At 46.7% G+C, this 26,114-nt stretch overlaps 1 protein-coding gene across 1 annotated transcript in view; it reads right to left on the reverse strand.

The window, feature by feature from the left end:
• Nucleotides 1–1,987: 1,987 nt before the first annotated feature.
• SMIM20 (small integral membrane protein 20) overlaps nt 1,988–26,114 on the reverse strand; it is a 74,480-nt gene continuing 50,353 nt past the window's right edge. The window contains exons 2-3 of the mRNA XM_078678370.1: nt 21,705–21,761; nt 1,988–2,199 (exon numbers count right to left, since the gene is read on the reverse strand). Of these exons, the coding sequence (XP_078534496.1) occupies nt 2,162–2,199; nt 21,705–21,761 (95 nt within the window). The 3' untranslated portion in view covers nt 1,988–2,161. The remainder of the gene's footprint in view (nt 2,200–21,704; nt 21,762–26,114) is intronic.

Genomic DNA, 26,114 nt, shown 5'->3' on the forward strand with positions numbered 1-26,114 from the left:
TTCGAATAAACATTATGGGTTAATTATATGAGGCTTTTGGTCAACTAGTTTCTTTCACTGCTCTGTTTAATTGTACATCAAGAGCAAAGGAGTCAGCCAACTTTACCCATCGTCTCCCATTACTTTGAGTGACTGCACAAAGCCTGGGCTCATTGTTCATACACACTTAAAAAAGCTCCTTTATCTACAACGACAAAGGTTGATTCAAAGTGTGCTTATTATGTTATTTATATGTACTTTAAATACTAGTTTTTTATTTTGTCTGCACTTTCAGTGCCCAATTATACACTCCGCCTCTTTTGAAGTTTCACTTGCACATGGCTAACTGTGCTTGAGAAATCTATTGTTTTAGTATAAACCAAGTATAAAGCAAAATTCCTCTCTTTTCTGCCATCTCATTGGTTCCTGAGTATGGCACTTACCTTTCCACCATTTGCATTGGCTGTAGCATATTTTTCTGTATTTACCAATGCTTGTTCTTGGGCTGCTTCTGTTATCAGTTTCCAACTGGGAATACTGTTAACATCCTGTGGTGGAAAGTATACTTTGAAAGAGTTTTGCTTTTACTCTTGCAACATGTGTCTATAACAATTTATCACCCAGAGAGAATAAGTGCTTTAGAATCACAGGATCTAGGCAGGGCCACTGAGACTCAAACACCACAGCTCTGGAGTCAGCAGCTCTGGCCACTGCACAACATCCTCTCCACTCCCCCGTTACCTATCAAGATTAATAATAAAAGGTGTGGCATTACTAGAAAGCTTTTTCGCTAAAATATAATTAGTAAAACAGCCACAAATGTCTTTAACCCCTTGCATGTTCGTGACGTAACCATTCCGTCACGAGCCACGGTGGTGCTGTGCTGGTGACGGAATGGTTCCGTCACGGCCCGGCCGCTGCGCCTGCGCTGCAATGATTTTGCACCTGCGCGGGCGCGTTCTATTGAGCGTGCGGGACAAGCACAGCGCCACCGTGGCTCGTGACGGGATGGTTCAGTCACGAGCATGGCGGCGCCGTGCAGCCCCCCTCCCCCCTAGCGCCGCGGCGGAATTACCTATAGAACAAAACAAATGCCAATGCTGGAATTACCGCCGCGGCCAAGGGGTTAATATAAACCTGTTATTAGAAGCATATGGTTGCTACATATGGTTTTCTTTACTGAGGCATAAGCTTGAAATAAAACATTAACCACCACATTAGTTTGCCATAGCCAGACCTGTCGGTTTTGCCAATCCTTCTCACATGGAGTAGAAGACCTTTTTCCCTTGAAACCTGATAAGTTCGGCAGAATATATGGAAACGTTCAAACATTTTGCCGACCCTTGATGTCGTTGGCACTATGCGTTTTTGTTTGACGTTGATGGAGTTCATTGTTCCGATCATTCCAGATGCAGTCACTGAACCTTCACACAAAACACTACGCCCAGTTAATGTCACCAAACCTTTCGAAAGCACAGAGAGTATAAATCAGCACTAGGGGAAGATAATCAGCAATTTAGAATATACAGATTTAGAACTTCGCTGAGTTTAAAATCAGAACTACAATAAAACTCTGTGCTTCACAAGTCAGCAGTATTTCAACAACACTAACTCATTTCTAACACTGCAATAGAAAGTTTTTTATTGTTTTATTTATTGTGACACCGTCGCGTGACTGCTACATGTCTTTCATGTCGACAAGTCTAAAACTTTTTTCCCATCAGTGTCTGTACGCACAATTTTTATCGATGCTAGAGTTGCTCCGATACAGCTATACCTTGAGCGATTTTTTAGGCTCCCACCAACCTCACGCCACCTCCCATACATTTTACTGTTTGCATTAAACAGGTTTTACAAAAAGAGAGGCTGTATCAGCTAACAGGCAGTCATTTGGTTCAAAAAGAAAAAGATAAATGCGGACTGACTTGTTTATACGGAATTCCCAACACCTCCATGTATGCACATTACCAACAAGGTGACGTAAATGAACGGATTATATACACTGGAGAAGAGTCCATAAACAACCACACATATTTATTGAGCTTGGGTGTCTGATTTCTCCTGAAAATTTCAACCATTTTTTAAAATGCATATTCTGCAGTGCAGCTTTATCTTCATCATATAAAGGAACAGTCCTGTCACCAAATTCCAACTTCCTCTGGGAGATGACTTGTCAAGATTTTCATTTCCTGTTAAATGGATCCGACCACACTTTCAAGCCTAGGGATAAAATATAACATCAGTATGAATGTTGTTTGTCTCCCATCTATAACAAAAATCACAAATCATATAATCTCCTTTAATCAGTTAATATATGTTACACTCTTCACATCTGAATGTGCATACACACACACGCAGATATATAAACATATATGTATGTATACACACACATCCATAGAGCCCTACACTTCAACACCCCACTCTAGCTGAAAAATAAGCTCATACTCTCCGGCTGCAATGTGCCATGGTATAGAAACCGGTAATGGTATAGACACCGGAAATGCTCCGGAAGTGGAAGCGTAGTGTCATCGTATAAACACCAGTAATGCTCCAGAAGTGGAAGCATAGTGTGCCATAGTATACACACAAGTAATACTTCGGAAGTAAAAGCCTAGTGTACCATGGTATACACCGGTAATGCTCCGAAACTGGAAGCGTAATGTGCCATGGTAAACACATCGGTATTGCTCCGGAAGTGGAGCATTTTCAGTAATCGAAAGTGGGAACATAGTGTGCTATGGTATGCACACCGATAATGCTTTGGAAGCATAGTGTGCCATGATAAACACACGATTATTACTCCAGAGGATAAAGCCTAGTGTGCTATGGTATACACTGGTAATGCTCCCAAAGTGGAAGCGTAGTGTGCCACGGAAGTAAATGCATAGTGTCCCATGGTATACACACCGGTAATGCTCCGGTAGTGGAATCATAGTGTCCATGGTATACACACCGGTAATACTTCGGAAGTAAAAGCCTAGTGTACCATGGAATACACCGGTAATGCTCTGGAATTGGAAGCATAGTGTCCATGGTATACATATCGGTAATGCTCTAGAAGTGGAAGCGTAGTATGCCACAAAAATTGTTAGCCATTTGTTCTTTTGGATATTTTGTTAAAAATATGAATGGGTCCATTTTATCTTGATCCTGTACACTTTATCCATAATCATGTTGTTGGTAAAACATTTGTATCAATTTTACAACATGTCATATATTTGGTTGTAGTCCTCACATTGTATTCTGTATGCACTTTATTGTCTATGAACCATGATGTTATATAAACTATAAATAATATAAAAAATATATATATATATATATCAGAATACCTACAGTAGAAAGATTATCTTTTGGAATAATAATCACTTTTCTGGTCACATATTGTTACTATATAGTATATGTCCACTTTTTTAACTGTTTCCTAAATGTTTATTTGCAAACATAGTATGCCATGGTATACACACCAGTAACGCTCCAAAATTGGAAGCGTAGTGTGCCATGGTAAACACACCGGTAATGGTTTGGGAGTGGAGCATTTCCAGTAATCGAAAGTGGAAGTGTAGTGTGCTATGGTATGCACACCGGTAATGCTTCAGAAGCATAGTGTGCCAAGGTAAACACACCGGCAATGCTCCGGAAGTGGAAACGTAATGTGCAATGATAAACACAGCTGTAATGCTCCAAAAATGGAAATGTAATGTGTCTTGTTAAACATGCTCACACACCGGTAATGCTCCAAAAGTAGAAGCCTAGTGTGCCATGGTATACACATGGGTAATGTTCCGGAAGTGGAAGGGTAGTGTGCCATGGTATACACACGGGTAATGCTCCAGAAGTAAAAGCCTAGTTTGCCATGGTATGCACACTGGTAATGCTCCGGAAGTGGTAGTGTAGTGTCTATGGTATACACACTGATAATGCTCCGGAAGTGGAAGCGTAGTGTGCCATGGTATACACACTGGTAGTGCTCCGGAAGTGGAAATGTCGTGTTAATGGTATACACATGGGTAATGCTCCGGCAGTAAAAGCCTAGTGTGCCATGGTATACACACAGGTAATGCTCCGGAAGTGGAAGCCTAGTGTGCCATGGTAAACACACTGGTAATGCTCCAAAAGTAGAAGCATAGTGTGCCATGGTATACACACCGGTTATGGTCCAGAAATGGAAGCGTAGTGTGCCATGGAATACACACCAGTAATGCTCTGGAAGTGGAAGCGTCGTGTCCATGGTATACACTAGTAATGCTTCAGAATTAGAAGCATAGTGTTCATGGTAATGCTCCGGAATTGGAAGCATAGTGTCCATGGAATACACACCAGTAATGCTCAGGAAGAGTGGCGATCTGCTAAGATGACATAACTATGCCTGCCTTGCAGGCGTGCGCTGCCTTTTGTAGACGATGACTTTTAATAAATGACGTGCTTGCAATCAACAAAACCAATGGGAGATAGCGTGACAAATTAAAAAGTGCGAGAAACAAATAAAGGATTGAACATGAAAAAGAACCACAGACAAGTGTGGAAGACAGGCACTAGCGGCTGCGAAAGTGAAAGTTACTGTGCTATGTTTAGTTTGTAAAATGATTCACGACAAGGGAGGAATGCAGCTGGCAGCCTGCGCGCCGCTGCTTGCTCCCGACAACTGGAGTCTCTGTTAGTGAACAGTTAGAGAAAAGGTGTGACATGCACCCGCCTTTGGTCAATTGTGTGCTTTCATTTTTGAAAGCCACAGGCTAAGGCCAATTGAATGTGTGGAAGTTGAAAAAACACACGGAAAAGATTTGGGGAAGTCTGGAGTGATTCCAAGAGGCCTCCCCATAGACCAGTGCATGCGCGCTGCGCTAGGATTGACCTAAAAACCAGGTTTACTGAGGTTAATCTCATGAATTGAATGAAAATATCCTATTGAATAGACCTTGCAGCAATTCTAATGACACAAAAATTTAATCCCCAGTTAACAGACTATCACTTAGAAGTGATAAAAATGGTTTTATTTTTGTTTGCACTTGCATATTTCAACGTTCAGTGTCTATCCATAGAAGTTAAATACATATAGCGGATGGTACTGACCAAATTATTAAATTAGTAGATTTCTCAGCTTCAAGGCTCACTTAAGGCTCACTTACAAGCAATAACAATATTAAAACTGTCAGAAAGGTTGATTGCGTTTGGTATCCCACGGGTGAAACCATGCTGAAGCTAGGAAAGCTGGCACTGGCAGCTGAAGCCAAAGACAGTGATGCTGGCCCACGCAGGTGGTGTTACACTGTGTTTAAAATAGAACTACTGCTCTAATGCTATTGGCAGAGACAGTGGTCCCAAACTTCAGATCAAATAGCAAAGCAACAATGAATATAGACCAAAATTGAAATCTATATTAAATGTCCAGCCGGACTAATTTAATAATTGTTATATTTAAATGTAATAAAGGTATTCAACAATTTCCAAGTAGGACACAACCTGTGTCCAACTACTAGATGAATACAAACACAAAAACATACAAATGCAAGGCAAAAGCAAACGGTCTGTAAGTAAGTTCACAATAAAAACAGACAATTAGGTACACTTTAGGTGATTTCGTGATAAACAAATTTGCAAATCATCAAGTGCAAGTTGTCGCCAGACTCCCCATTTTGGAGCTGCTTTGCAGATTCTTTGGACTTTATCTAAGAGCCACATGCAACTACGGCTAGCATTTCTCGACCATTCCCGATACTACCTCGTTAATCTTTTAATACCGCTTCGACCGCTTTGGTGATTATTGTATATATTGGCCCTTGTTGCCATGTATTTAGAGATTTGGCCGTTTTTCATCGAGTAAAGGCATTAATTTATATGTCCTGATGATGATCCCATATTAGAAGGGGATCGAAACGTTGTCGACAACTTGCACTTGATGATTTGCAAATTTGTTTATCACGAAATCACCTAAAGTGTACCTAATTGTCTGTTTTTATTGTGAACTTACTTACAGACCGTTTGCTTTTGCCTTGCATTTGTATGTTTTTGTGTTTGTATTCATCTAGTAGTTGGACACAGGTTGTGTCCTACTTGGAAATTGTTGAATACCTTTATTACATTTGAATATAACAATTATTAAATTAGTCCGGCTGGACATTTAAAATAGATTTCAATTTTGGTCTATATTCATTGTTGCTTTGCTATTTGATCTGAAGTTTGGGACCACTGTCTCTTGTAATATTGCATAATCCCAAGGTCCCAGACCTATTGCTACCTTGGGTTTCCCTTCTCTTGTATAACAACACTAATGCTATTGGCGGTGTTACCACGGCAATTGTACCTTGAGTTATATTAGAGAACTTTTATTCAGGCACATGATGTTTTATATGTTGTACCATAAAATGGAGTTAGTTAAGGAACTCCATGTTGCAGGTTAAGAGTATTTGCAGAAATGTCAGTTAATAACTTTTTTGCATGATTAAAAATGTCACTGCAATATATATGCAAATTCAGCAATATATAAGTTGCACAAACGCATAAAAGCATTAAGATAGATTAAAATAAAACGTTTCCTCTTTATGAGGATTAGCAGCAGATATAGTCGTATTCAGCAGTTGCCAAAGTGGCTGTAGGTCCAGCATTACTTGAAAAGAGGCATGTTCACAGACCTTAGCAAGTAACACCATATTTAGTGATAGCTAAAAAGCATAAATACTAAAAATCAGAGTGTTGGAATAATGCAAGACTTGCGAACAACAGCCAACATAAAAGCATCATGGTGTGGTACAAAAGCAACTGTCAAGTGCATAGTTTTTGGGAGAAACTTTAGTCCATAGCAGCAAGATTTAATTTGTGACACCTGTGAATGAGGAAGCAGTGTTCTAGTGCTGTTTGTGCATGATGTTAAGTGAGTGTGAAATCATCTCAAAGGAGTGGCATTAAGCAGCAGAGCGAGCCCCCAAACCTGTCACAGCAGCACACACATGCCACGGAGCGCTGCTAGCTGCCCAGTGACTCCACTGTTTCATTTGGCAGCAGATCACTTAATAAAACAGCATGGCAGTCTTACAGCTGAGGCACTATGCATTATGAGTGACAATGCATTTCAAAGCGGTGATGCGGAGCACCACACTGAAATGCGTTAGTCTAACGCCCGATGTGTGATACTTGGCAGGACGGCTAGTAAGACAATGTTACAATACTGTCAGTGGACTCGCACATAGTAAGCACTCGCGGCTCTATGACACTTGGAGCTTCATGAGGGTGGATTTAGTTTTTCCAAATTTAGATTTGAGCAGTCACTTGTCAGGGTCTCAAAGGAGGCTCTGTAGCACTCGAACTTATTTTCCAAATCGACGTAGTTCAATTAAGCAATTGAAGTGATAAATAAGACTGAAAAGAAATCTAGTTTTTGTTCCAACAAGTGTAACATGACATTATGAATTTTACCAACGAATATTTCTGACTTCTATGCATGCTACATATTTGTTATGTTTATATTCTGATAGCTCTAAAAAAAAAATTGATTTAAGTAGCTAGAGGACATTGATTTCTAAGTGTTTGAATCTAAATAGGTGCAACAAGTTTACAGGACCAAAGGAGACAAAAGATTGCAAGATATATATCTCACATACCAACATTTAAAGGATCATTTGCTCAAAATCTCACCCTCAGTTTTTGCAAACTATAACCCAAGAAAATGTTACTCGCATGTGTTATTAACTCAAGTAATGTAGTCGTCCTGCATTTATTCCTTCCAAGGCCTGAAGGCTGTTCTGACAGCTCAGTGTATGGGCTGTCTGTGGGCGGTCTTATGATTATGTAAAACAGTTTTTACTGTTGATTTCTCAGATGTTATCACAAACATTGCCTGCAGAAAGCACACATCTCTCCGACGTCTGTAATGCCTTTGATGTAGACCTTCAGGGCTCTGGAATCATGCAAGTTATACACAATTTTCTCGACCCCAGACAATTGGATCTAGGGAAAACTACAGTGATATTTTATGGAAAAATTAGAAATCAAAAACAACTTTGCTGGTTAAGGCAAGCCAAGGATCTTGTTAGAACAAGTGATGATCTTATTAGCAACAGAGGAGGGCACACATGATAAGCTATTAAGCACGTCTCCCCTCCAGTCCTAATGTGGCTTGCCAACATGGATGTTGTTAGAAACGGGACCCCCGGGCGGCCAAGGCTCACCCCAAGGTCAGTCAGGGATCACCATTTCTAAGGTCAGGGCAAGGGAGTTACACACCAAGATAACCCCTGCTCACCCTCTAGGTAACGTGACGCGAGCAGCAAGGCTAATCTCAGAGGCGATGTGTAAAGCGTTTGCGCGCGCACCCCAGCGACAACACCCTAGGCCCACCACAAAGGAAACTCCACACAAGGTTATATCAAAAATAGCCTTTGTATTATAATAATAAAAACACATTAGATAACACACACACTTTACAATGTGCCAACAGGCACGGGCAAGATTTACAAGGGATTATGTACAGGACAGGGCCACCTGGACCACTGTCAGGGGTATGCACTTTTTAGAAATAGCACTTGTAGGTATAACACTTAGCACATAAACATATAATGACTGTAACACAGAAATAGTAAATGTAGCATACAACCAGTAACTACTGGTAAAGGGTAAATACCTCCTACGCCACCCTAAATACTGTAGGGAAATCACGCAGGGAACTAGGACCTTATCATCAGCATCTATGGAAGGAAAACCATCACCTAAGCAAGTCACATTTAGCAAAGGGAAGGAAACCTAAAATAATCACCTAAGCAAGTCACATTTAGCAAAGGCAATAAAACATCAACATTCCTCTAAGCAGGTCACTTTTAGCAAAGGGAAATAAAAGCATAAACAATTACCTAAGCAGGTCACTTTTAGCAAAGGTAATATCAAACAATCCTCTAAGCAGGTCACTTTTAGCAAAGGGGAATAAAACAAAGAATCACCTAAGCAGGTCACTTTTAGCAAAGGTAATAACAAACAATTGCACATGAAACATTAAAACACATTCAGAGGTGCAGGTAGAACATTTGCACAGAAATCATATAAGCAGTAACTCATAAATTGCGCAGGGTGCTTGTAGCACAACACTAGAATTGTCCCTCAGGCCAACTGGCCTCGCAAGGGGCTTAAATGCCCTGAGTCTCAATGGCAGGGGAGGCTGCGCAGGCAGCACAGACACAAAGCCTAAACGTAGCAACTGTCCACTAAGTGCTGGACAGTTGTAAATACTGCTGGCCAACGTTGGAGCCTCGTGGCTCAAGAACAATGATTGGCACCCAGGAGCCTCTCTGGGGCTCTAGAACAAATGGGGGCGATGAGCCTCTCTCAGGGCTCACACAACTGGCACCCCCTGAGCCTCTCGGGCTCGTCACGGAAACGATAGGGGCCTGGAGCCTCTCCGGCTCAAAGAACAAATGCCCCCCTCGAGCTTCTCTGAGCTCGCAAAACCAAAATGGGACACTGAGCCTCTCGGGGCTCTAAAGCACAGGAAATGGCCCCCAGGAGCCTCGGGGCTCCTAATCACAAATGTAGGGCGCTGGGAGTCCTTCGTGGACTCAGCATGGACGTCGGAGCGGCCCGCTGCCAACCGGGGCCGCTCTATCACCCCCGGGACGCCTGGAGCCTCTCGGGGCTCAAGGAAACAATGGGGTCTGCCCACGAGCACCAACGAGGCCCACCCACACTCACCGGCTGCTTCAGGGACAATGGGCGGGCGCTCTCTCTCCTCGGGGCTCCGGCGGAGGTCCGGGGCTCTCCTTCGCTTGGGGAGCCTCGGCCGATGCACGCAGGCTGCTTCCTGCCTTCCGGCGATCTCCTCCTCCCCTGAGGACGCGGCGGGAGGCTCGGCCGGCTGGGCCAATCCCAGCGCGGCCCGGGCTGGAGGCGGGTGCTGCTTCCTCCGGGCTGCGGCGGTGATTCCACGGGCAAATGCGGCGTGGGCAGCTGCTCAAATTAAATAGAAACGGGGCAATGCCGGGTGGGCACCGGCCTCAAATTAAAATATAAAACGAGGTAGGCACTCGCTATGCCTGGCAAAGCGCTCCAAAGCGCTATCATCAAAATAAGGTGCACCCAGCGCTTAGGGGGGCAAAGCACACGGCAAAAATGCGGCGTGGGCAGCCGTGAAAGTCAAATAAAGCGCTTCACAGCGCTAGCAGGCAATGTAAGCGCTCCCAAGCGCTAGGGGCATGAAAGCAAAGCTCCAGCAGGGACTGGAGGCAGGCAGGGGGGCAAGGCAGGGCCAGAGCCAGCACACTGGGTCTCCAGGCAGGGAGACAGTCCAAGTGGCGGTCCTCCTGGCCCCAGCAGCAGCAACAGCCCCCTCTGGCAAAGATCCAAAAGTAGAACAAATTGTAAGGGGACACAGCCCCTTCTTATACTGTGAAATCCTTTGTTTCAGGGTGCAGGGTGGGGGGAAACCAGTTGCAGCTGGCTTGGGAGTACCCTTGATGGCCCAACCACCCCTTTCATTCACTGGGGAGGCTTGGGTCGTTAGACAAACCACAGGGGGGCGGAGCCAGCATTGTGTGGGGAAAACCCCAGCCCATCAAGGACCCAGGTGCACTCCTCCCACACATCACTCATGCTGATCTCACACTCACCACCGGGCAGACCCATCCAGACTTCCTGGAGCCTGGCATGCCAGCCAGCTCCAGCCAATCAAGCTCCAGTATCCTCACTACACACATACATCAATGTCCAGAAGTAGCACTTCCCTTCTAGACACATACAAGCCGCACATACCATCGCGCAGCATTCATTCTCACGAGTTCACACATACTAAACTCGAGCCTGCACTCCCCACGCATCAGGAACTAACATGGACACACACATTCCCCATGCATTCCTATGGGAGGGCAGGCCAGCCATACTACACGCACGCACTTTACTCTGGGACACAGGGAAAAAGTGCGCCAAGACCCAAAAATCACTACCACAGGGTCACAAATAAAAGCAAAAAGATTAGGGGTGAACCTGCCCTAAGGCTCAAGTCCAACACAACCCCCTTCCAGCCAAAACGCAGGGCAGACCAATCACCACCGTGATGGGCTTCCCTGCTTGGGGCGATAAAACACGGACGCGGGCCCACAACTGCAGGGACACCCTCCTGTTTTACGCCACGGTGAACCCCAAAGGTTCCTTCTAAAACTACTGTAGGGACTAACTGGGGTACCCCACTGATACTCTCCAGCTGCCCTCGGCCAATAATAGCCATTTTCCACCCTTCCTGTCTGCAAGACAGGGCTAGACTGCCACTTGTTCTCCAGCCTAGGGTCTACAACCTCAGGCGGACCAGGAGTCTCAGGGAAGGCTCTCCTCTCCCTACCTCTTCTTCTAGGGTTCCTCCTCCTCCTGCGAGGGGTACCCTCTAAACACCGTCCTCCGAACCTAGGGTTTAACCCCTCAGGTTGCACCGGGGTCAGAGGTGGGCTCTCCCACCCTCTACACCCCCTTCCAGAGTCCTGCTCCCTCCCAACCGGGGCGGTACCTCTGGAAAAAGAACTGGTCAGGACACTGATTACAGTAGTCCCACCCTTCAGGTCAGGCGGATCCTGAACCTGGCCTTCCAACCTCCGGTCTAGAACCTTTGGTGGAACCAATGCCTGGCACTCCAGGACTTCTGGGGACTCACATACTATCCCCCAATCACTCCTTTCGCTGGACTCCTGTACCCTCCCTACTGGAGCGGTACTGCCAGACTCTAGAACCATAGAAGCTCCGCTTACAGATGCTCCAGGTCCTCTACACACTAGGAGATCTCCCTCAAGTGAACTAACAGGCAAGCTTAGGTTCCCATCCTGGTGTTCCCTAAAGAAACCATCCAGGCTCTGTGACAGGGCTTCGGGCATCTGGGGACTCTCGGTCACACACTCACTCCCGCTCCACTGAGACAGGCAGTCAGCCCCTACACCCTCCTCATTAACCTGGGACCTAGCTGGGCTACTCTCACCCTCCTCCACCACGCTGGGTTGGAGGAAACCTGACCCACTATTGTTGGAATCACTCACTAGTGATGCTAAAGAACCTCTCGCACTGTCCCAGCGATCTGCTTCCTCTGCAAGGTCCCAAGGACAAAAACATTTCAACTCCAGCAGGTGCTGGCGCAACTCTGGACACACAACACTGAGCAGTTGCTCCCTGATAACTACGTTGAGCAGTCCATCTAACTCAGATTCCCCGTGAACCTTTAACCAATCAATCACTGCATCATGACAATCATCGGCATAATCCTCCCAATCCTGGTGAGGCAGTTTCCTAAGGTTCCTGAACTTCAACCGACACTCCTCCTCTGGGGGAACAGGTACCAGACTCGGGAAACTGGGAGTGGGACTGTCTACACTAACACTTAAATAGCTGCCACCACTGGATTCAACCCTCTCTGGGGAATCCAGAAAATCAAAATTGCACTCAGGGGATAACCTACCCTCTAGGGTTACCTTCTCCCTGAACAAGGCCCTCTCAGCCTCTAGCTTGGCATGCTCCAACCTGAGCTGTTCCATCGCTAGCTGATGCTCCCGCTCTTCCCTCCTATCCAACCACTCCTCTGGGGACAGGACAAGGGATGGGGCACTGGTACTGACACTGGACCCAGCAAGGGACTCCCTATCTATGGGGTCCTCACTATCTGCTGATATCCATCCACTGTCATCATCATACAACTCACATTCTTCAGGGCACTCCACAGACTCACCATCCTCATGACGTGCGGCCCGGGCCCTATCTCTCTCACTGTGCTCAAGATCCCACTGACCCTTTTGCCATTGGATCAGGCTGTCCCTAAGCTGGGACTGAGTATCCAACTCACTCACCTCCATGCCTCCCTCTTCACAGAATCTGACCAGCTCTGACCTACTGTACCTAAAAAGACAACAGAGATCAAAAACAGGCTCCATTTTGGCGGACGTTCTCAAGAAGAGTTTGACACAGGGAACCTGGGGGTCTGAGCTTACACAGGAGTATACAATGACAAAAATCAGCAAGATTCCTATCTCAGAGAACTTGCACTCCACTGTCCAGTGTAACACACCACTCATTCACACACACCCTCCCCTCGGACCAGTAAGGCAGTTTCTACCACCCCTGATTTTCTCAACCTGACCACAAGTGACACAGGTACCAAACTCTGGAAGCAGGGCGGGGAACAAATGTACTGGACAGAAATTACAAAATGACACCTTTCAGGAGAAGCAATACTGATCTTCCCTAAAAAACAATAATCCCCAAAATGTGGTTATCTAAAATTGCAAGGTTTTGAAGTGTGGCCTGTCGCCACTGTGGTACAGCGCAAACGCAAGTCCAATCCGCACCGCTTGCCACCAATGTTAGAAACGGGACCCCCGGCCGGCCAACGCTCACGCCAAAGTCAGTCAGGGATCGCCATTTCTAAGGCAGGGCAAGGGAGTCACACACCAAGATAACCCCCGCTCACCCTCTAGGTAACATGGCGCGAGCAGCAAGGCTAATCTCAGAGGCGATGTGTAAAGCGTTTGCGCGCGCACCCCAGCGACAACACCCTAGGCCCACCACAAAGGAAACTCCACACAAGGTTATATCAAAAATAGCCTTTGTATTATAATAATAAAAACACATTAGATAACACACACACTTTACAATGTGCCAACAGGCACGGGCAAGATTTACAAGGGATTATGTACAGGACAGGGCCACCTGGACCACTGTCAGGGGTATGCACTTTTTAGAAATAGCACTTGTAGGTATAACACTTAACACATAAACATATAATGACTGTAACACGGAAATAGTAAATGTAGCATACAACCAGTAACTACTGGTAAAGGGTAAATACCTCCTACGCCACCCTAAACACTGTAGGGAAATCACGCAGGGAACTAGGACCTTATCATCAGGACCTATGGAAGGAAAACCATCACCTAAGCAAGTCACATTTAGCAAAGGGAAGGAAACCTAAAATAATCACCTAAGCAAGTCACATTTAGCAAAGGCAATAAAACATCAACATTCCTCTAAGCAGGTCACTTTTAGCAAAGGGAAATAAAAGCATAAACAATTACCTAAGCAGGTCACTTTTAGCAAAGGTAATATCAAACAATCCTCTAAGCAGGTCACTTTTAGCAAAGGGGATAAAACATAAACAATTACCTAAGCAGGTCACTTTTAGCAAAGGTAATATCAAACATTCCTCTAAGCAGGTCACTTTTAGCAAAGGGGAATAAAACATAAACAATTACCTAAGCAGGTCACTTTTAGCAAAGGTAACAACAAACATTCCTCTAAGCAGGTCACTTTTAGCAAAGGGGAATAAAACAAAGAATCACCTAAGCAGGTCACTTTTAGCAAAGGTAATAACAAACAATTGCACATGAAACATTAAAACACATTCAGAGGTGCAGGTAGAACATTTGCGCAGAAATCACATAAGCAGTAACTCATAAATTGCGCAGGGTGCTTGTAGCACAACACTAGAATTGTCCCTCAGGCCAACTGGCCTCGCAAGGGGCTTAAATGCCCTGAGTCTCAATGGCAGGGGAGGCTGGGCAGGCAGCACAGACACGAAGCCTAAACGTAGCAACTGTCCACTAAGTGCTGGACAGTTGTAAATACTGCTGGCCAACGTTGGAGCCTCGTGGCTCAAGAACAATGATTGGCACCCAGGAGCCTCTCTGGGGCTCTAGAACAAATGGGGGCGATGAGCCTCTCTCAGGGCTCACACAACTGGCACCCCCTGAGCCTCTCGGGCTCGTCACGGAAACAATAGGGGCCTGGAGCCTCTCCGGCTCAAAGAACAAATGCCCCCCTCGAGCTTCTCTGAGCTCGCAAAACCAAAATGGGACACTGAGCCTCTCGGGGCTCTAAAGCACAGGAAATGGCCCCCAGGAGCCTCGGGGCTCCTAATCACAAATGTAGGGCGCTGGGAGTCCTTCGTGGACTCAGCATGGACGTCGGAGCGGCCCGCTGCCAACCGGGGCTGCTCTATCACCCCCGGGACGCCTGGAGCCTCTCGGGGCTCAAGGAAACAATGGGGTCTGCCCAGGAGCACCAACGAGGCCCACCCACACTCACCGGCTGCTTCAGGGACGCTGGGCGGGCGCTCTCTCTCCTCGGGGCTCCGGCGGAGGTCCGGGGCTCTCCTTCGCTTGGGGAGCCTCGGCCGATGCACGCAGGCTGCTTCCTGCCTTCCGACGATCTCCTCCTCCCCCGAGGACGCGGCGGGAGGCTCGGCCGGCTGGGCCAATCCCAGCGCGGCCCGGGCTGGAGGCGGGTGCTGCTTCCTCCGGGCTGCGGCGGTGATTCCACGGGCAAATGCGGCGTGGGCAGCCGCTCAAATTAAATAGAAACGGGGCAATGCCGGGTGGGCACCGGCCTCAAATTAAAATATAAAGCGAGGTAGGCACTCGCTATGCCTGGCAAAGCGCTCCAAAGCGCTATCATCAAAATAAGGTGCACCCAGCGCTTAGGGGGGCAAAGCACACGGCAAAAATGCGGCGTGGGCAGCCGTGAAAGTCAAATAAAGCGCTCCACAGCGCTAGCAGGCAATTTAAGCGCTCCCAAGCGCTAGGGGCATGAAAGCAAAGCTCCAGCAGGGACTGGAGGCAGGCAGGGGGGGCAAGGCAGGGCCAGAGCCAGCACACTGGGTCTCCAGGCAGGGAGACAGTCCAAGTGGCGGTCCTCCTGGGCCCAGCAGCAGCAACAGCCCCCTCTGGCAAGGATCCAAAAGTAGAACAAATTGTAAGGGGACACAGCCCCTTCTTATACTGTGAAATCCTTTGTTTCAGGGTGCAGGGTGGGGGGAAACCAGTTGCAGCTGGCTTGGGAGTACCCTTGATGGCCCAACCACCCCTTTCATTCACTGGGGAGGCTTGGGTCGTTAGACAAACCACAGGGGGGCGGAGCCAGCATTGTGTGGGGAAAACCCCAGCCCATCAAGGACCCAGGTGCACTCCTCCCACACATCCCTCATGCTGATCTCACACTCACCACCGGGCAGACCCATCCAGACTTCCTGGAGCCTGGCATGCCAGCCAGGTCCAGCCAATCACGCTTCGGTATCCTCACTGCACACATACATCAATGTCCAGAAGTAGCACTTCCCTTCTAGACACATACAAGCCGCACATACCATCGCGCAGCATTCATTCTCACGAGTTCACACATACTAAACTCGAGCCTGCACTCCCCACGCATCAGGAACTAACATGGACACACACATTCCCCATGCATTCCTATGGGAGGGCAGGCCAGCCATACTACACGCACGCACTTTACTCTGGGACACAGGGAAAAAGTGCGCCAAGACCCAAAAATCACTACCACAGGGTCACAAATAAAAGCAAAAAGATTAGGGGTGAACCTGCCCTAAGGCCCAAGTCCAACAGATGTCAACAGATTTTTATGCTTCAATTTACAGAGGTAAACTCCTTATGAGATTTACTGCAAAAAAACGGCTGGAGGCATCTGGTTGTTTTACGAAGACAAGTATAGAATATCATAAGCAGAACACAAAGAGTGATTAAATATCTTCTACATAGCCACATAAAAAAGCCACATTCTGTGACAGTGTAGACAATGCATTCCACCCATTCTCGATGAGAGGTCACACATCACATAAGAGGGATGCTGGATGTGCCGACAACACAAGTGTTACAATGCAACAGAATAACCTTGATAGTTAAGTTGAACAATCTGAACTGAAAAACATAATACTTTGTGTGATTGTATAGTGGAAATATTTTACACAGCTTCACACAGCAGGGACCATATGGGTAGCAATTGTGTTAGTTTCTGAAAGACAAACAATTTGTCCTGCATAGCGAGCAGCAGTCCTAGCTACTACCATGCACAACACAAGAACAGTGCAGGTATCACTGCTGTAGAATTCCTACACAAATGGAAAAGGTACATTAGCACATTGGCACAGTAAAAGCTCTGTTTAGGAATTAAAGTCATGAAGTAAAAAATGTTGGTAACCATACCACAAGGTTATGTTATGTGTATTTGTGTAGCACACAACTGACCCGGAAGAGTATCCTGGAGCAGGAGCTGTATGGGTGAGTTGGGTTAGGTGAAGAGCCAGGTCTACAGTTTCTTGCGGAGTTCAAGAACTTAGGAGGTGGGTCTGATGTGCTGAGGCATGTTGTTCCTGACTTCAGGAACAAGACAGGAAAAGGCATGACCATCAGATCTGGTTCTACTTATTTGGGAGGGTTGGGGGTGCAAGTAGGAATCTGGCTGAGCGGAGGCGTCTGGTAGGTTTCTGGAAGTTAATGTAGTTACTGAGGGCCAGTGTTGTGTAATGCTTTTTAGAACATTGAAATGTGGAGCACTCCATTGCAGACAATGGAGTGCTCTATGCTTCTACGAGCCAGTAAAGGCCAGCAGAACAACATTCCAATGTTGTTTAGAAAAAGGCCTCTCGGAGCCCAAGGGGATTTCAATCCCCTCGGGCTCTGAGAGGGCTTTGTTTACTTTGTTAGAACATTTTGCCCTCTAGTGGCAGAATGTTCTAATAGCTTTATAGCCCTTCGTAGCTGGGCTATACCGGCTTTTAACGTCCCACTCCTTTGTTAAAGGCCCGAGCCGAAACGCTGGAGCGGGCCTTTAATAGCGGGTATAGCCTGCTTCGGCGGGCTTTAAAGGCTATAGTATGTGTGCGCGAGGAGTGCCCGTTCATGTTTTGGATGCTAGTGGAACTCTTCGAGGTGCATGATGATGCGAGTGCCATGAGTCTGGCCGCTCTGAGTTTTGTAGGATCTGGAGTCTTCTGGTCAGTTGAGCGTTGATTCCAGCATAGAGTGCATTACTATTACTGAAGTCAAGCTTGATAGTGATGAGGGCTTGGGTAATGGTTCTGTGAGTGTTTGTGGAGAGCCATTTCAAGAACTTGAATATCTTGAGTGCGTGGAGGCAGGAGACTGGGACTGCATTCACTTAACCGGTCATAGTGAGTTGGTTGTCGATTCATATTTCAATGTTCTTTTCTTGTGGAGTACCCGAGTGAGGTGTCTTAGCCAAACATTACTACTTATGTCTTGTCTATGTTGATCTTGAAGTAGTAGTTTTTATTTATTGGTGAATTCGGTCATGCAAGTGGAGAAATTGGTCTGGGAGTTTAGCACCTTGTTGGAGAGGGAAGAGTATGAGCTGTGTGTTGTCAGCGTAGGAAGCGGTGTTGATTCCTTATGCACGGGTGATGCTGGCAAATGGGGTCATGAAGGCATTGAACAGAGTGGGGCTGAGTGAGGATCCTTGTTGAACTCTGCAGTTAGGGTTGACCGCATCCGAGGTGAAGGGGGCCAGGCTGACTGACTGAGTTTGGCCTGTGAGGAAGGAAAAAATCCAGCTAAGTACATGATCCAGGATACCAGCTTCATGCAGTCATTGGATAAGGATAGGGTGGGAGACTATGTTGAAAGCTGGGTAAAGATCCAGTAGGATGAGGGCCACAGTGTCACCTATGTCCATGATCATCCAGATGTTCTCTGTGGCCACGATGAGTGCATGTCTGTAGTGTGACTGCGCCTGAATCTGGACTAGGTGGTTTCCAGGAGGTGCTTGTCAGTGAGGTGGGTGGTTAGATGATCGTTTATCATCTTTTCCATTACTTTTATCGTGTAAGGTAGCAGGGAGATAGGCTAGTAGGTGGATAGCGTTTTTGGGACTGTTGAAGGTTTCTTGAGAGGTGTTGGGGGTGGGGAGTACAGAAGTGTGTTTCTAAGGGTATGGATAGAGCTGTTCCAGATCAGCTGCTCTGATGGGGTCCAGTCCTTTCAGGAAGACATGGTGAAGACATGGGTCTGTGTTACTGGAACCATGCCACACCCAACTAACTAGCCCTTACCTTATTAGGGCAAAACCAGTCTTGGGATGATTGTGTTCTGGTTCAGAGAGGACCTGGCTTGGCACTCTGGGATGGGCTGTTCCTATTGCACCAAGAATAAAGTTGATTTGCATATAACTGGGTCTAATCGAAGGTGGTGTGGTGGGTAAAATAACGGTGGACTGGGCTACGGTGGACTGGGATATGGTCGGAGTGATTACCACCGCAAGATCGCCGACATCCACAACAGCTTCAGCGCACCCTCCACGCACCCAACCGTCGAACCAACGCCCCCCACCGCCACCCTCCGCACCTGGACCACGGTGACCACCGAAGACACAGCCCGCACGATGAACACCATCCACTCCGGATCTCCGACCGACCCCTGCCCCCACCACGTCTTTAACAAGGCCGACTCCATCATCGCACCCCAACTCCGGGACGTCATCAACTCCTCCTTCAACACCGCCACCTTCCCGGAGAGCTGGAAGCATGCCGAACTCAACGCCCTACTGAAGAAACCAACAGCGGACCCCACCGACCTCAAGAACTTCCGCCCCATCTCGCTCCTCCCATTTCCTGCCAAAGTCATCGAGAAGACCGTCAACAGACAGCTTGCAGCCTTCCTCGAGAAGAACGGATCCCTCGACCCCTCGCAGTCCGGTTTCCAAGCCAACCACAGCACCGAGACCGCCCTCATCGCAGCCACCGACGACATCCGAGCCCTGCTCGACAACGGGGAAACAGCGCCCTCATCCTCCTGGACCTCTCTGCAGCGTTCGACACTATCTGCCACCGCACCCTAGTTCAACGCCTCAGCAACATCGGTATCCAAGAAAAGGCACTGGAGTGGATCATCTCATTCCTCGCCGGAAGAACACAAAGAGTCCGCCTCCCCCCGTTCCGATCCGAGGCCACCGAAGTAATCTGCGGCGTACCGCAAGGATCATCGCTCAGCCCAACCCTCTTCAACATCTACATGAGACCTCTCGCAGCCATCGCACGCCAACACAACCTCAACATCATCTCCTACGCCGACGACACCCAGCTGATCCTCTCCCTCACCAATGACCCCGCCACCGCCAGAACCAGCCTACACGAAGGGATGAAAGACGTCGCCGAGTGGATGAAGAACAGCCGCCTGAGACTGAACTCAGACAAGACGGAAGTCCTCATCCTGGGACCATCGCCCTCCGCCTGGGACGACTCCTGGTGGCTTCCCGCCCTGGGCACCGCTCCCAAGCCAACAGACCACGCACGCAACCTGGGCTTCATCCTGGACTCCTCCCTCTCGATGACCAGACAAGTCAACGCCGTCTCCTCGTCGTGCTTCAACACCCTGCGCATGCTCCGAAAGATCTTCCGCTGGATCCCGACCGAAACCAGGAAGACGGTAACCCAGGCACTCGCCACCAGCCGACTGGACTACGGGAACACGCTCTATGCGGGAACCACAGCCAAACTACAGAAAAGACTCCAGCGCATACAAAACGCCTCCGCCCGACTCATCTTGGACATCCCCCGACGCAGCCACATCTCCGGCCACCTGAGGGACCTGCACTGGCTCCCCGTCAGCAAAAGGATCACGTTCAGGCTCCTTACCCACGCACACAAGTCTCTCCACGACCTGGGCCCCAAGAATCTCAACGACCGCCTGACCTTCTACGCACCCACCCGCCAGCTACGCTCTACAAGCCTCGCCCTCGCCGCCGTACCACGCATCCGAAGAGCCACCGCCGGAGGAAGATCCTTCTCCTACCTGGCAGCCAAGACATGGAACTCCCTCCCCATCCACCTCCGGCTGACACAGGACCATCTCGCCTTCAGGAAACAACTCAAGACCTGGCTGTTCGAGCAGTAGCGGACCCCCTCCCCCAAGCGCCTTGAGACCCTTCCGGGTGAGTAGCGCGCTATACAAATGCTATGATTGATTGATGATTGATTGATTAATTCAACATGCAACCCACCACTTTTTTGTTACTTCCCTTCAAAGCCCCAAGTGCGATGGGTATGCCAAAACGTGGGTCCCTTGCTCACTGTGCCACTGGAACCAATCTTGTTTGTGTTGCTGACATGGTGGACAAACAAATTATGGCTTCGGATGCGACCCCAAGTAATAAACAGGGGCTGAAATTAATACAACGATCCCATCTTTTTATTTACATCACTTTAAATACTGTGCACTGAGGATTCATTTTTATGGCAGTTTAGCTTCTCATCCTGTAACAATAATAGTCTACTAATGATAGTTTTTACAATAGTGTACACATGCATTTAATATATGTAGAACATTTTGCCTATTTTTCTACCAATTACTTATTACAGTGATTCTTAACATTTCGACTTCCGTGAATTCCACAAAATTACAACTGATTTGAACTGCAAATCAATGTACAAAAATAAAGAAACAAGTATACAGAACAAGTTAAACAAATACACATTAGGAAATATTTTACTTAAATGACAAAAAAAATATACAAAAACGGAATGTAAATTTCGGTGGTGAGGTGAGAGCTTTTCAAAATTCGGTTGGATTTATAAAAGACAAAGTGATATTCCGGACACTTGTTTATCAATTTGTCTTCTTTACTCCTAAATGCATGTTCTCTTTTTGTCAGTTTATACCAATACTTCAGTTGAGGACTTCAAACAGCTGAACTAGATGCTGTACTTGTGCGTGCTACTCCCATAAACCAAACTAAAGATACATCTTTAGATTTTAGTCCCCAATTTCACATTTTGCATTTACAGTGATTTAAAAAATTTCAATTTTGCTTTATTAAGTATTTTAACTATACTAATCTGAGTAGGTGAATGGGTCATGAGAGGTCCGTGGACACCAGGTTACGAATCGCTGTCTTTAGGATTCTCTTAAAGAATACACAGGGTGGGGTCTGAAGCCAACTTGAACCATTCCAGATGCTAGAAACACATTATAATTTACCTGATGGTTGGACATTCTCTTGAATAATCTCTGCTCGATTTACTCCCTGTTCCTTCTCTTTAAAAAAAAAAAAACAGAATGAGTTTATTATCACAACAATCGTTAACTGTTCATAAACAAGTATACTAATCTGAGCCATCACTGGCTTTGCTCCACAAGCACTGCTCACAATATATGAGCAGTTAAACTGTTTAGAGACCATAACGTTTTAAGGCACAACATTATGCTTTATTTACATTCATGCTCACTCAGTCAACAAAGGCAACATTAGAAGATAAGACCAGTTATAGAACGATACCCAATATAAAAATGCCTGCCTTCGAGGTGAAACTGCTATGATTTGGGAGCAGCTCAGAAATGGTGTGTACTGATGCACAGAAAATGCATGGGTGTTGTTGAAAAGTCATCCTGCGCCACCATTTTTTTCCTGACTTGTACTAGTTGTAACTGACTCTGACTGTCCCTAGATTTTGTCTAACCAGGCCCAGGGCCAGTGCTAACTTGAAAACACACACATTCATTAGGGTACACTATGTGTAGGGCACACCTATAATTGGCATGACCTATCCTATATGTCCCTAGTAGATGATAAGTGGTTCACCCAGGGAAAGGCTATCTGTTGGAAAGAGCTCTGCTACACAGGAATGCCAGAGCAAGGGTGAGGGGTCATAAAGCATGAAGCTACAAACGAAGAACACTACAGGCAGAGAATGCCAGGTCCATCTGCCATCATCCCCTCAGACCGGTCAGATAGCAAGCTTAAGGTAGGAATCTGCAGATGTTAGGGGGGAGCTATGGAAATGAGCAATACTGAAGGTTGGTTTAACTAGTTCCTACTCCTCTGCTGAGATTCCAGCCATACTGAATTTTGGAGGAATGGTGCTTTCTGGGAGAAGATTATGGCTCGCTTTGGAGGAAGTGGTCATGCTCTGGTGTGTTGCACATTATTGGACAGGAGTGCTCTCATGTTTGTCCTTAGAGAACAATGAATACATATGTGAGAGGAGCAGAGCCTCTCAGATTTGCTGCTTGAAACTAAGAGAAGAAGAAGGACTGCCAAGCCTTCAGGCCCTGCATTCTGACTGCCTGGGCCTCCTGCAAGCTATAGATCAACAGAGCTCACCTGGACCATAACCACCAAGAATCCCCTGAATGGAATGCTTCCAGTGGATTTGTAAGGTTTTTTCCTGGTGCATTGTGGGAATGGTGGTCCCAAACATTCAAGGACCATCTTGGAGCTTCCAGACCTTGGGCTGAGTGTTGGACATTTTGGACACTCAAGAGGAACTTCAGGAAGAAGTTCCAGAAGTTCTTCTTGAGGTTTTTGGAAAGATAGGAAAATGGAGTTTAGTATGCCTGAACTCAGAATCTAAAAATGCATTTTTTAGTAAGTATGATTTTTTCATTTTGGGTTTAAAAATACCACTTTTAAAAAGAAGGTATTTTCTTGCTTAGCCATCCAGTGTGCCTCTGCTAGGTTTGTGTATTGATTGTCTGGCTTTGGAGTGGACAGGGGCTAGGGGTTGTGCATTCTGTTCAGACAGCCGCTTGGGGGGTGGGGGGAGGGGAGTTGTGTCCTGCCTTTCTAAGGTGAGTCAGGGCTGGGCTGAATAGATCTGGGGTTCATTCAGAGTAGGGGGGGGGGTATTTCTTTCACACCTGAATGGGCCTGGTCTGCCTGGAACAATGCTGTCTCCACCTCATGACGGGCAACTGAACCAGAGGACAGATCTGGTTTTGGCTGGGCAAAGAGCTTTTATGCCACAAGAGAACAAATTAATGTGTGCTATGAAAAGTAGGGCCAAGATCCCAGACTCTTAGATCACTTTTGGGCTTCAAGAGGAACCCCTGCCAAGGAGAAGAGCTGGAAGAAGCAGGAGGAGGAGTACTGCCCCTTTGAAGTGTGCTGTCCGGGGTCGGCTTGCAGTAGCTGTTTCTGCCAGGGAGAGGAACTGTGTGTGTATTCTGCTTGACAAAGTATCTCCAAAGGCTTGAGGTCTCAGAAAGAGTAAATACTTCACCATCCTCCTTGGCCCAGTCTCTGCAACTGCTGGTTGCAGTCACCGCCGAAGAAAAGAGCAGCCGACTGTCACAGAGTCAGTCACTGGTTCTGTGTCCTGACGCACCGCAGAAGGCGCCGCTGCACATCGCACTGCATTTTTGACTCACTGACGTCGCTGGGCGACTGTCACCGAGCCATTGCTGGCACTGCATCCTGTGGGCACCGCACTCTGTACCGCACCGCCTTAATTCAGTCGGCCCGGGAGTCACTGACACCGTTGCTGCCCGACCCGAACATCTACCGGCTCTTTCACCTGCACTGTGACCTGCCAGCCCCACATTCTGCAATGCCTCACTCCACATCGTATGCCTTGGTCTCAAGGACGCTATTGGACGACTGTCACTGAGCCGCTGCCTGCACCGTGCGGGCATCACCCTCTGCACCGCTTCCACTTCACATCGCAATCGTGACGGTTGCCCGACCGACTCGTACCAATGGGATTGGCCGCAACGAGAAAGGTACAGTCTACGACTCTGTTGATGCTTAAGCTGGCCCGTAAAGACACTGTCGGCTGGAACTGTTAGACTCTGTCGTTTTCATAAACGCGGAGCCACCGACTTGGAAGAACTTTGTTTTTCAGCTATTCTTGCAAATTGAAGGTTATTCTGCAAAGTAACTTTTTTTTACAGTATTGTATGTTGGGTTTTTGTCGTATTTGGTCTTGCTGGTTTAGAGAAAGTTTTGCTTATTTTTCTAAACTGGTGTGGTGTCCATTTGTAGTGTTTTCACTGTTTTGATGTATGCATGCACAGATGCTTTACATACTGCCTCTGAGATAAGACTGTCTGCTCTTGCCAAGCTAACAAGGAAGTGAGCAGGGTTTATTTTAGAAGTGTTTTCCCCTAATCCTGACTAGGAAGAAGGGTCCCTACTTGAATAAAGGTGCAAACAGTTGCCAACTAGTGACCCTCATTTCTAACAACCTCCATAAAGGGACCAACTGAACCGTGAGAAGCAAGCCAACAACCTTCAACCTTGAACGGACTTACCTGCGGGCTTGTCCTGCTGAAAAGCTCTGGAGGTCCAACTTCCAGAATTTGACCGGGAGCTCCCTGAAAAGCATGCGCAAACTTTCACTGAATCCGACCTGGTGAAGAGCATCGAGGGACACCAGCAGAAAAAGCTCCCAAGGTGAAATTTTGGTGTAATTTTAAAAATAACAATATTTCCTATTTTTATTTTGTGTTGTATCTTAATTATTTACTGAATTGGTGTTTTTAAATGCTTTAACTACCTGTGTCCTAAATTAATCCTGCCTGCTCGCACCCAAGCAACCATGGTTGATCATGGGAATAATTTATTAAGACCTATACTGAGCCATAGACTGTGTTAGTGGCCTTACTGCCAGTGGTACATGCATTCTTACCACTACTAATAACCCACTTTCCAACAGTTATGCTGAAACATTTGATGCAGGGTTGTTCTTTTCAGAATGGAGTACCTAGCTTGCACAATCGCACTTGTCTGAGTTAAAAAAAGAAAACTACCTGCCAATAGCTTTTTGGTCTACCCACACCATGAAGCATATTGACGGCCGAAAATGTAGGATTGTGCAAGCCTACACAAATAAGTAACTGGCCAAAAATAGGATACTTTCCTGCAAAACGGGTCCTGGTTTTAGGTCTGGTTTGAAAGGCTTGACAGCTTTAGCTGCGTTGTCAGAGCTACTCGTTACTTTTTTTAAAAATCCATAGAAGGAGCTTCTGAAGAGCATTTCCCTCTCACCACAGGGAATAAAATAGTCTACTTCAACAGCCAGAATTGCTTGGACTATGTATTAGGACTCCTTGCTCAAATTTAAAACGAAGTCTTGAAAATCTGCAGTTGGAGATAATTTATTTATGTATGTATTCATTTCTTAATCAGATCAAGCTTTCTCTGAAGTAGGTTCAGTACTTGCCCTACTTATCGAACCAATATCTCAATAAATCAGCCTTAATCCTCGCTAAATCTCTTGCTTATCCTGATTTTATATCTTCTTGTCCTTTCTTTGCTCTCTTAGATCCTCCTGTTCCCCTTGTTCTCTCATCTCACTTTTTCTTGATCAAGCATGGTGTTCTTCTTTGATGATGATTACTGCTGTACCCTGTTTGGTATGCGGATATCCTCATGGCTGAATACTATACATAAATGCAATATATAAATAAAGAATGGCTTTTAGGTGCATCGTCCTGCCTCCTAGGTGGCATTTCCATTGCAGTGCACAAAGTTAATTGTTTTCTAGAGTAGCAGTAGCAAAATGTAAATGTATGTGTCTTGTAAAGCGCACTGCTGCCCTGAGGCGTCGTGGCGCTGTAGACCGCTGGGGAACCCGTCCTGGCTATCCCTGTGAGATGGTCCCTACTGGG

This window comes from Lissotriton helveticus, chromosome 2_2 (assembly GCF_964261635.1).
Source record: "Lissotriton helveticus chromosome 2_2, aLisHel1.1, whole genome shotgun sequence".
NCBI classification, from domain to species: Eukaryota; Metazoa; Chordata; class Amphibia; order Caudata; family Salamandridae; genus Lissotriton; species Lissotriton helveticus.